This window comes from Protopterus annectens, chromosome 8.part1, assembly GCF_019279795.1.
Source record: "Protopterus annectens isolate FY-2018-M chromosome 8.part1, PAN1.0, whole genome shotgun sequence".
NCBI lineage: Eukaryota > Metazoa > Chordata > Ceratodontiformes > Protopteridae > Protopterus > Protopterus annectens.
This window is the reverse complement of record NC_056742.1, coordinates 498427131-498439697: the sequence shown is the minus strand read 5'-3', so window position 1 is coordinate 498439697 and position 12567 is coordinate 498427131. Positions and strand designations below refer to the sequence as shown.

Here is a 12567-nt window from a genome sequence, read left to right as displayed (position 1 = left end):
AATATCTGTCTGGTTTAACACGGGCTGGAGGTAATGAGTCTTAAGACTGGCTTCTGTGTACACATCATCCAAAATATCTAAGATTGGAGGAATAGCCAGGGGTCTATGCTGGGGAAGTAGAAATTCCGAGCCTTTTCTTGGAATCTGAGTGATCTTGGCCTTCCCAGTGGAAGTGCTCTCAATGTACACAGGGTTTCCCCAAAAAAGAGTTGTCCTCGGGGGGGGGGGGGGGACAGAGGGAATAGACTCCTCAGCATCAGAGTCTTCAAATGGGGAATAGGCATAATCCTGGTCTTCAGCCATTTTAAGCATCTGTTTTTTTAGGCATGGGGCCTAGAGTGGGGGTCTGAGGACCCCGTTTAATTTTCATTGCAGCTTTAGATCTAGTGAATGATTTAATAGAGGAGGTGGTAGGCCTGAAAACACCTTCAGAAATGGCAGGCCTCGCTAAATTTTCGGTTTCCCTGCCAAGAGTGGTGTCGGTATCTGCAGTGGGAATGGAGACAGGATCCTGCGGCCTCTGGTACTGAAGTCGCCGGTAAAAGTTTCATCGGTAGTCAGGGGCTGCGTAGGTGCCTCGCTGAGAACTGATAGTCGGCCTAAGGGTGATCTCAGTACTCTGTGCAGGCCTCAGATGTGTCCTTATCCTTAAGTCTTGCCTAAAACTGGAGTCTGTGCATCTGACAATTAAATTTGCCAAAATAATGAAGGGCGAACTCCGCCCAGAGCTTAGTGCGCTCGTTAAACCTAGCACAAAAACGGCAGGCCGAGACGTCGTGGTCTGGCCCTAAGCAAGGTATACAGTAAGAGTGAAAATCCTTATGCGGTATTTGCTTCCCACAAGAAATGCAATTAACTTTGTCTGACATTGGTCAGAGGCAAGAAAAGTTTCCCCAATGGGGTACTTAGCTTTAAAGACTACTTCTGCTGAAATACTGTTCGTAAATCTCAGGAGCTGGCCGACCGGCACTTGCGAACTGCTTCTGCTTTGGGCACCGCGCGGCAAGAGACTGAAGAAAATGGCATCAGCTGCCTCTTCTATACCCCTGCCGCACTGACATCAGGGAAGAAGCGACGACAACCGACGCCGGACCTAGACTTTGGAATTAGGCCGACCGAGGACCCGCCTCTTGGCAGGATAACCCAAGTGTTATGACTGCAGCTGTATTCATGAACATCTGGTTTTCCATGATGTGTAGCAAAAACGTATGCAATGCCCTATCCATTTTGAAATGGTTTGTTTTGAGATCGCCTTTCCTTGTGATGCTGCAACATAGGATACAAATAACTGTTCAGATTTTCTGAAAGCCTTAGTTTTATCAAAGTAGTAACGTAGTTCTGTGAATGTCCAAGGAGTGCAGGACTTTCTCCTTTATTCTGTGGATTTGGAAAAAAGGTAGGTAAATGGATGGTTTGAGAGCCACACTGGATACCACCTTTGGCATAAAGGAGGGGTGAGTTCGTAGAGAAACTGTCGTGATGAAAAATGAAAAAAGGCTCCACTGCCATTAGTGCCTGTAGCTCTGAGACTCTTCTGGTTGAAGTAATTGCTAGCAACAGGGCAGTTTTCCATGATATAAACTTTAAATCTGCTGAGAAAGCTGGCTCAAAAGGTGGTAGCGTAAGTTTTTCCAGAACAAAAGTTGAACCAAGTTGGCATTGGTGCTCTCCTGGGAGGCCTTATGTTTTTGGCCCCTCTGAAGTACTGCCTTAGAAGTGGATGTGAAAATAAGGGAGGATCTGTGTTGTAATGAGCTGAAATAGCTGAGGCATGTATTTTAATAGATGAAAAGGAAACTCCTTTGTTTAACATCTCAGTTAAATATTGTAGAATCTGAGGTATGTTCGGCTCAAGGGGATTGTGGCCTTGGTTCCAGGCGCAAAATCTTTTCCATTTGTCTGAGTAAGCTTTGCTGGTGCTGGGCCTCCTGGCCTCCAGAATGGCATCCATAACAGCTTGTGAAAGAGGAGTTTGCTGTTTAGGTGATTTGCCATGCAGCCAGATTTAATACCTTGAGCTGGCTGTGTAGAATCATACTGTCTTGCTGTGCGAACAGATGAGGAATTTGTGTAAAATCCATGGAGGGCCGTGGGCCATGTTCCTTAGTAGTGGGTACCATTGCTGGTGTGGCCAGTCTGGGGCAATGAGCATCATTCGTGGTTTCTCCATTCTGACTCAGCAGCACTGTTAGAAGGGGCAATGGAGGGAAGGCATATACTGTCAACATTTTCCAATTGAATGAGAGTGCGTCCACTTTCCAAGCTTGGAGGAATGTCCTTGTGCAAAATTTTGATAGTTGATAGTTTTGGGGGCTGGCAAACAGGTTGTCTGGGTGCCCCCATGTTTGAGTGATCATTGCAAATACTTGTGGATCCAGTTTCCACTTGTGGGGATCCATGATGTTCCTGCTTAGGTAGTCTGCCAATGTGTTTTCATCCTGGCAGGAATTGTGCTTGTAATAGAACTTGGTAAGTCAGTGCTGTGTTCCACAAGGTCATTGCTTGCCTGTATAGAGGGTAGGAGTGTGTACCCCCTTGTTTATGTACCACATTACTGTGGTATTGTCTGTCATTATATAAGTTGCCCTGGATGTAAGAGGTCCTTGAAGGCTGTCAGTGCATTCTGTACAGCTAGCATTTTTTTGATTGATGTGCAGATTTCTTTGATCTGTAGCCCATTTGCCTTGAACGCAGTGTCCTGCCATGTGTGCCCCCCAGGAATAGTCTGATGCATCTGTTGTCATAGTCTGCCTGGCTGGGGGTAAGGTGAAAGGCTGACCCTTGAGGTAACATGCCTGTGACCACCACAGAAACTCCTGTTGAAGGCAGGGAATGAGTTGTATCATTGTTTACAAGCTGTGGCTGTGTTGAGTCCATATGCTTTTCAGGTACCATTGTAATTTCCTCATATGCAGTTTTGCAAATGGTAGTAGTATGCAAGATGCCATGAATCACAAGGCCTGCATAGTTTTTCTTGCAAGGAGTTGGGTCTTTGTTGCCATTATTTTGAAGTAATGAGTTAGTTGCAGTTGCTTTTCTGGCGTGAGATAAACCATCTGGGCCGTTGTATTCAAGCTGGCACCCAGGAATGTCATGTTCTGTGAGGGAACTAGTTTTGATTTTTTAGTTTACTGTGTACCCTAGGCAACTTAGGTGTTTGACAAACGCCAGATGCAAGAATGTCCTTGCTTTCTGCTTGGATGAGGCAGTCGTCCAGGTATGGGTATTTTTGAATTCCTCTGTCTGCAGTACGCAATTACTGGTGCCAGGCATTTTGTGAATACCCTCTGCGCAGTAGATAAGCCAAAGGGCAGTGCAGAGAATTGGTGATGGGTTGAACCTGCAATGAAAAGGAGGCATCTTCTGCAATTTTGTCTGATAGGGACATGCAGGTATGCCTCCTTGAGGTCCAACGTTACTAGTCAAGCCTTCTTGCCCAACAAGGGAAGAAGCTGCTGTAGTGTTAGCATTTTGAACTTGGGAACTTGCAAGTAGGTATTTAAAACTGAAAGGTCCAGAATGGGTCTCCATGCATTGTCCTTTTCGGGGACTAGGAAAAGCCTACAGTAAAATCCTTGGCCTTGCTCCTGTGTAGGTACCAGTTGAATAGCTCTCATGTGCATGAGAGCTGCAATTTGTTTTTGTGCCTCTGCCCATAGATTTGGTGGCAGGTTTGACATTCCTTTTCTCCTTGGTAAAGTGTGGAAACGGAATCTGTATCCTTGTGAGATAATGTCTAGAACCCATTTGCCCTTTGTGATTATGCGCCAGTTGTCTGCAAAAAGTGCTAATTTTCCTCCCAAGGGAGCTGCCAAGAGAGCTTTTCTTGGCAGATTGAGGGTTAAGTCATTGTGTTTGTCTTCTAATAGTTTGGAGCCTGTCTTCTCCTCCCCTTTGTGTTGCAGTGCCCCATTGACTAGGTTGGTAAGGGATTTGTGCTTGACCTCTGCCCCTTGGGCATCTGTATCGACCCCTCTGTGGTCTGTCAGAAGCTGGAAAGGACCAATTTTTTGTTGGCCAATTTCTGCTGAAGCGAGGGGGTTGTACCTGTAAGAAATCTTTGCCCGCCTGCAGACTGCCTTATTGTCCATTTTCTTTAAAACCTCTTCTGCCTTAACCCCAAATAAGACATCCTGCTGTAAAGGTGCATCTAGTAACTTTGCTTTAACATGATCAGGCAGGGTTTGTTCCTTTAACCAAGCATGCCTATGTATGACAGACCCAGTAACAGCTGCTCTACAGGAAGCTTCCAATGAATCAAATCCACATTGTAAAGTATGTTTGCCCACCTGTTCAGCTGCATGCAACAGATCCTGCATTTCCTTGAATTCAGACTGTTGAGAATGTGTTCATCTTTTGTTTTAATTGAGACATTAGGAATTGTTGATATTTCAGCATGTGAAATTGACAATTTAGTGCTCTCATAGCAGGAGTAGCTGAGGTGTAAACTTTCTTCCCCCACCTATCTAGTGCTCTGGAGTCCCTTTCAGAGGGCACAGGATTTTTAGCCATAGAAGTCTTAGCCCCTTTGAGACCCTGGGAGATTCTCTGGATCAGCAACAGAGCTTTTATAAAGGAATTTGAGAGAGTCAAGTACTCTAATATCTGTCTGGTTTGGCTGGAGCAGGAGGCAGAGAATCTGGATTTAGACTAGTTCTAAGTAGACATCATCCACAATGTCTAAAACTGGAGGGATAGCAAGTGGTCTGTGCTGGGGAAGTAAAAAACTCTGAGCCTTTTCTTCAAGTCTGAGTAGTCCTAACCTTCCCAGTGGAAGTGTACCCTCATGGTATGAATGGTTTCCCCGAAGGAATAGTCTTCAAAGGGAGATGCTGAGGGAATGGAATCTTTGGCATCAGAATCTTCATAAGGGGGAAAAGAGTAATCCTGTTCCTCAGGAGTCTGAGGAAATAGAAACTTGATCAGAACAGGCATAATCCTCCTGTCTTGGCCTTTTGTCGGGGGGGGGGGGGTTGGGAACCCCTGATCATAGTAATCAAATCTTCAGCCATCGTAAGCATCTGTTTTTCTTGGGCATGGGGCCTTGAACTGGAGACTGTAGTCTTTTTAGGCTTTAAAGGAGTCTTAAGCTTAGCACAAGATTTTATGCAGAGAGTAGTCTGAAGACACCTTCTGTAGCCGAAGGTGTTTCCACAGCACTGGCTTCTCCTTCTGCAATGTTGTCGGTAGGGCCTAAAGGAAATGGCTGTCAGCCTAGTACTCTGCTTGAGGATCCAAAGTGGTCTGGGGTTCCAATTCTGCGGTCAGGGGCTGTGTAGGCACCTCACTGAAAACCGGCGACTGGCCCAGCTGAGGCCTCAGAGTCTGGCTTGGATCTAGGCTGCCTATCTTTGCATTTTTTATGCACGCCGGTAGTCTGTTGCTCAGATGGCACAGTATAATTAAATTTCCTACTGAAGTAGTGTCGAGCGAAATCAAAACATCCCTTCATAGTTCGCTTATTGAACCTAGCACAAAACAGACAACCAGTGACGTTGTGGTCTGGGCCTAGGCAAGGTATACAGTAAGAATGAAAGTCCTTATGAGGTATTTGCTTCCCACAAGAAATACAATTAATAGTTAATTTTCTGACATCGGACTGAGGCAAGAAAAGGTTCCCCAACGGGGTACTTAGCTTTGAAGACCGGACTGAAATTAGATTAAAAAATCTCAGGTGTCGGCTGACCAGCACTTACCTTCTGCTACGGGCACCGTGCAGCAAGAAAGACAGAAGAAAATGGCGTTGGATGCCTCCTATACCCCTGGCGCACTGACATCAGGGAAGAAGCAAGATCAGACACCGGACCAAGACTTTGGAACTCGGGCCGACTGCGGGACCGCCTGACAGCAGGATAACCCAAGTGTGATGACTGCAGCAGGGTAACACTAACATCAGTCTTAAAATCCTTGTTCCTGCTCTTGTTCTGGTACTAAATGAATGCCCCCCCCCATGTCCACGAGGGATGAGACTTGTTTATATGCCTCTGCCCATTGATTGTTTGGCAGATCTGGCTAGCCGTTTGCTTTTGGCAGGGTATGGAAACCGCACTTGTAGCCCTGTGACTATTTTATAACCCAGGACAAGTGGGTATTATGTGCCAATTTTGAGAAATTTTGCTAGTATTCCCCTCAAGGGGGCTGCCAGGAGAAGTGCTTGGTGCAGACAGGGGGAAGTCATTGGGACTGTTTCCTGAATGGTAGTGATTTGTCTTCAACTTTGGAAGTAGAAGCCCCCCATTGTTTTGAGCAGAATGAACCTTGTGCCTGGGATCTGCCTCTAGGGCATCTGGGTCTGCCCCTTTGAGGTCTGTGACACAGGAAAGGACCAGTTCTTTGTTGGCCAATGTCTACTAAACCTAGGTGGCTGTACTTGTAAAAACTGACTGTTTGCATAGATTTAGCTTTGCCCTCCATTTTCTTTAACACCTCTTCTGCCTTCACACCAAACAAAGTATCATGCTGTAAAGGTGCATCTATTTAACTTTAACATGATCTGGCAGATTGTTCCTTTAACCAAGCATGCCTCCTAATTACAGAACCTGTAACTGCGGCCCTGCAGGAGGCCTCTAAAGAATCAAAACCATATTGCAAAGTATGGTTTCCAACTTGTTCAACTGCATGCAATAAATCCTGCATTTCCTTGTTTTCTGCACATTCAGTTTATTTTCTGTTTAAGCAGTGCCATGACATGTTTCTGATATTTGAGCATATGAAACTGACAGTTTAAAGCCCTTATAGCCAAGACAGCAGATGTGTAAACTTTTCTCCATCTATCCAGTGCCCTAGAATCCCTGCCAGAGGGGATAGGGTTTCTTGCAGCAGAAGCCTCAACTTCCTTGGGACACAGAATGGTTTATGGGTCTGCAGCAGAGTTTTTAAAAAGAAATTTATGAAAGTCAGGAACCCTGTAATATCCGTCAGGCTCAACAGGAGCTGGAGGTAAGGAGTCAGGGGTAAGACTAGACTCCGAAAACACCATCTACAATGTCTAACAGGTGGGATGGCTAGTGGCTTGTGCTGAGGTAGTAATAGGAAATCAGTCTTTTTAGATTCTGAAAAATCTTGGCTCTCCCAGTGGAAGTGCTCCCTCATGGTATGTAAGGTTTCCCCAAAAGAAAAGTCCTCTGGAGAAGCTGAAGGTATAGATTCTTCAGCATCAGAATCCTCATGGGGGGAAAATAACATTCCTGATCAGAAGAGGAATCAGGAAATGGAAACCGGATCTGAAGATTCATAGTCTCTTGCCTAGGCCTCTTATCAGGATGGGGATGGGAACCCCTGATGAAGGTAATCAAGTCATCGGCCATTTTGAGCATCTGCTTTTTGGGCATGGAGGCCTGTCCACGTGGCTCGAGCTTGCTTCTTTGTCTTTGAAATCTGTTCAATGTATAGATGTTTAGGTCTGAATATACCCTCAGAAGCCGGTGGCTGCTCAGTGGCTCTGGACCCATTTGAAGAAATAGCATCCAAGGCTCCAATACCTTGAGTTAACAGCAGCATAGCAGACTCCACGTGGGAGTCTGTAGCGGCCTGTGACTCTAAAGTAGCGGGCGTCAGGGGCTGCGAAAGTGCCTCATTGAGAACCGGTGACCAGCTCAGGAGAAGCCTCGTTGCCTTTGGACCTCGGTGGTCTTTCTTTGAGTTTGTGAAATCTGGTAGCCAGATGGCTTTCAGACATTTCTGGACAATTACACCTGCATCCATAGTAGCTTAATGCAAAAAAAATCAGGCAGACGCTTAATAGTACGTTGGTTAAATCTAGCACAAAACAGTCAACCTGGAATGCTATGTTCAGGGCCCAGGCAAGAATACAGTAAGAACGAAAGTCCTTATGAGGCATTTGCTTCCCACAAGAAATACAGCCATTAACTTTGACATCAGTCCAGAGCAAGAAAAAAAAAAGTTTCCCCAACGGAGCACTTGGCTCTGTAGAAAACGTCCGATCTGAAACTCAAAAATCTCAGGAGTCGGCCGACCGGCACCTGCAAACTGCCTCTGCCACTGTGCAGCAAGACTAAAGAAAATGGCGTCAGCCACATGTTTTATACCCCCGATTACCTGACGTCAGGGAAAGGATGACAGCAGCCAATGCAGGACCCAGGGCTTTGGAATTCAGGCCGACTTGAGGGCAACCTGCCAGCAGGATTACCCAAATGTAATGACTGCAACCGTGAAACACTAAGATCAATTCCTTTTCCACTTGTCAGCATAGGAATAAACCAGACTGCAAGGCTCAAGGTTTGCAATTGCAGATGCAAGAACTGTTCCTCCTGCTCAGTCAGGCACGTTTGGATCTGTGGTAGGTGCTACGGAGCACTGGTGACAGACTGCAGTAGTGGGTACCAGTGTTGGCATGGCCAGACTGGGCCAATCAGGATAGCTCTTGGTCTGTCCTCCATTATTGCAAGAGGCAGAGGGGTAAATGCATAGATTGAGAGGTTTGCCCACTAGAATAGGTCATTCACTTTCCACGCCTTGCTTGAGATACCCTGGTGCAGAATTTGCTGAACTGGTGGCTGTAGGGGGGGCAAAAAGGTCCACCTTCGGGGTACCCCATTTATGGTTCACAAGGCTGAAGGTGTTGTGGTTTAATTGCCACTCGTGTGGGTCTAGGAGATTTCTGCTTAAGTCATCTGCCAGAGAGTTTTGGTTGCCTGGCAGGAATTGAGCTTGCAGGTAAATATGTATGGCTGCAGCAGTGTTCCACAGGGTCATGGCTATCCTGCAGTGGGCAAGAGTGGGTTCCACCCTGCTTGATGTAACACATCACTGTGGTGGTGTTGGTTTTAATTAGTAGGTGCCCAGGTGACAGCAGAGATCTGAAAGCTGTAGAGCATGCTGAACATGTAGCATCTCTTTTTGGCTGATAAGCAGAGTTTTTGATTTGGGCTCCAGTGGCCCTGAATGCACCTGCCATCCAGATGTGCACCCTAGGCATAGTCTGATGCATCTGTGGTTAGGGTCTGGGTGGAATGGGGTTGTGTAAAGGGAAGCCTCATGGCTGCATGCTGCTGCCCACCAAAGGAACTCTTTCCTTTGAAAAGGTAATATAGGAATTACAGTTTCCAGGTCCTGGGAATGTTGGCACCAAAGACTTAAAGTACCATTGAAGTTACCTCATACGCAGGTTGGGCATATGGTATTAGTACAATGCAGGAGACCAAGAACTCTGAAGCACGCAGGATTTTCCTTGCAGATAGCTGGGTTCTGGTGGCCATTTGAGTGAAGTAGCCTGTCAGGCAGCCTTGTTTTTCTGGAGTAAGAAATGCCATCCGGTTTGCATTGTCCAAGCTTGCTCCCAGGAATACAATTTGACTAGTTTGAATTTCATTGTTGTTAGTGTACCACAGGGAGGTTAGAAGGTACTTTACAAATTTCATGTGCTGCAGAAGCTTTCCCTGACTGTCCACCTGAAATCAAGCCATCATCCAAGTAATGGTAAACTAGAATATTTCTCTGTCTGCAATAGGCAATGGCAGGAGCCAGGCATTTTGTGAAAACTATGGGAGCAACTGATAAACCAAAGGGGAATGCAAAAAACTGAACGCATAGATCCTGCCCTGAAATGTAGATAATTCCTGCAGGAGTCCTCAATTGAGGTGTGCAGATAGGCCTCCTTTTAGGCTAGGGGCCTCCTTTTAAGCTAGGGGTGGCTAACCAGGCATCTTTGGACAGCATAAGCTGCTGTATGGTAAGCATTTTGAATTTTGGTACCACCAGGAAGGTGTTTAAAATGGACAGATCTAAGATTGGGCACAGTGTGCCCTCTTTTCTGGGTACCAGAAAAGTCTAGAATAAAAACCTTAGCCTACCTGTTCTGCAGGAACAGGCTGAATTGCCCTTCTGGTGAGCAGGGACTGAACTTGGTTTTGTGCCTCTACCCACTTGTTTGGAGAAGGGTCTGGGGATCCTTTTAGGGTTGGCAGCGTGTGGAAAAAAAATTTGTACCCTTGCGATACTACATTGAGGACCCATCGGTAGTTTGAGATGGAGGCCCAGTTTTGATGGTGGGAGAATTTTCCTCCTAGAGGCACAAGCAATTGGGCAGAGGGGAGGAGTGGAGTTGAGAAGTCATTGTGAATACTTTCCATAAGGGGGTGGGGCTTGGCACTCCCTGCTTTAGAAGTGGACAACTCCATTGCTTAGATCTCTGCATACCTTGAGACTAATCTGGCTGGTCAGTCTCCCCTGGGTCTAGTTTGAGTTGGCCTTGAAGGGGCTGGAAAGAACCAATGTTTTGAGGGGCAATGCCTACTGAATCTTGAAGGCTGAACTTACAAAAAAAATCTTGACCGTCTGAAAAGACTACCTTTTCTTCCATCTTTAAAACCTTCTGCTTTGGTACCAGATTGTTCTTGCTCAGGAGCATCCATTAATTTTGATTAGACATGGTCTGGCAAGGTCTGCTCCTAAAGACAGGCACGCCTTTTTAGTACAGAACCTGTGACTGCTGCCCTGCAAGACGCTTCCAGGGCATCAAACATTGCAGGGTATGTTTGCTGTTTGGCTTGCAGAATGCATAAGCTCCTATAATTCTATTTTCTGCACAGTCAGGAAATGTAGATAATTTTTGCTCAAGTTCCATAGTATGCTGCTGGTATGTCAGCATGTGGAAATAACCAAAGTTCTAATGGCGAGTTGCAGAGGTGTAGAATTTTTACCCCATCTGTCTAAAACTCTGAAAACGCTGTCCATGGGAGTGGGATTCCTAGCTGAAGTTGCTTTTATTCCTTTAGGTCCTTTGGAGATAACCTCTGGGTCAGAGGTTCAGCAGCAGGATTTCTGAAAAGAAATTTGAGTCAGGGACTCTAGTACCAATAAGGTTTCCTAGGAGCAAGGGGTAAAGTGTCAGAAGTAACTCTTAACCATGAAGACCTAATCCACAACATCCAGAACAGGAGGGATTAGCCAAGGGTCTGTGCTGTGGTAAATCTAAAACACCCCCCCCCCCCCGAGGCTCCAATGGAAATGTTCTCTCAAAGTATGTAAGGTTTCACCAAAAGAAAAATCCTCTGGAGGGGAGGGCAGAAGGAATGTATTCATCTGCATCTGAATCCTCAGGCAGATAAAGGCACGTCTTCATATTCAGAAGCCTCAGTCATCAGACTCTTGGTCAGATAAAGCTGCAGGAGACCAGTCATTCGTTTAGCAGGGGAAGGGTGGTTTTCCCTAATCAGTATGGTCAAATGCCATTTTAAGCATCCAAGATTGTGACAAGGAAGCAGGAGTTAGGTTTTCTTTTTTTAGGCATAGCTCATACTCTTCGCCTTAGAAACTAAATTTAGAACTGAAGACGCAAAAGAAGTCTGTTTAAGTCTAATATCTGTAGTGTGAAGAACATCCTCAAAAGCCGGTGATTACACAGTGGCTCCAGACCCAAGGAAGACATCCACAGGTTCTAGAGTCAAAGTAGTCTCATAGCATACCAGACTAAATGAGTCTGGACAGCAGCCTGCGAACCCATCGAAGTGAGCATCAGGGGGTGCGAAAGCACCTCACGGAGTACCAGCAAACTGGCGACTAGCTTAACAGAAGCATAGCCGGTAGTTTTGGACCTGTGTAGTCTGTCTTTATCCTTACATTTTTGCAGATCGGAAGTCGAATGGCTTACCAAAGCAGTTTTGGAAACTGGAGATAGAGAATGAAAGTATTCAGCTACAATAAGGGCCCGACAACAAAAAGTTTGGGCCTGGAACACGGCAAAACAGATGCCAAGAATGTTGTGGTCTGGGCCTAAGCAGGTGACGCAGTAATGGAAATGTGTGGTACTTGCTTTCCACAAGCAAGACAATTGTTAACTGTGACATTGGTTAGCACAAGAAAAAGGATCACCAATGGGGTACTTGGCTTTTGAAGACTTCAGGATGATTTAATTTCAGAACAAAAACTCAGGTAGCGCTGGTTGCGGCTGGCACTCGTGTGAACTGCTTCTACTTTGGACTCCTCTGCAAGAAAGCCTGATGAAATGGCGTTTGCTGCCTGTTTTTATACTCCTCACAATCTCATGTCAGTCTTGAAGTGACGGCAACCGACGCAGAAATACTAAGCCTCTGGTATTTGGGCCAACTGAGGGCTACCCCTGGCAGGATAACCCAAGTGTGATGACTGCAACAGTGAAAACATGCACATCTGGATGTCACTACAAAACTGATGACACGACCAGATGAAAACTGGTCAGGGAGGCTGCAGAGAGACCTACAGCAACACTGAAGGACCTGCATGAAATTCTGGCAAGTACTGGTTGTGTACTTCATGTGACAAAATCCCATATTCTCCATGTCTAGCCTATGGGGCAACAGTTGCAAAACTGAAAGAAAAACATCCAACAGCTAAAACTTACAAAACACCACATTAAGTCTCCCAAAACCATGTGGGAAAATGTGTTATGCTGAACATTTTGGCCACAATTCCAAAAGGTACATTTGGTGCAAAAACACTTTGCATCACCAAAACACCACCATCCCCACAGTGAAGCATGGTGGTGGCAGTAACATGGGTTGGGGATGCTGGAATTGGGGCTTTAGTAAAGGTTGGGGAAGACATTTAAATTTTAAAAAAAGTTAAAAA

At 45.8% G+C, this 12567-nt stretch overlaps 1 protein-coding gene across 1 annotated transcript in view; it reads right to left on the bottom strand.

The window, feature by feature from the left end:
- The window catches only part of LOC122810165 (cadherin-3-like), a 1031939-nt gene that overhangs the window by 762723 nt on the left and 256649 nt on the right, over positions 1–12567 (bottom strand). The window contains exon 7 of the mRNA XM_044081643.1: positions 12216–12307. Coding sequence (XP_043937578.1) covers positions 12216–12307 — 92 coding nt within the window. The remainder of the gene's footprint in view (positions 1–12215; positions 12308–12567) is intronic.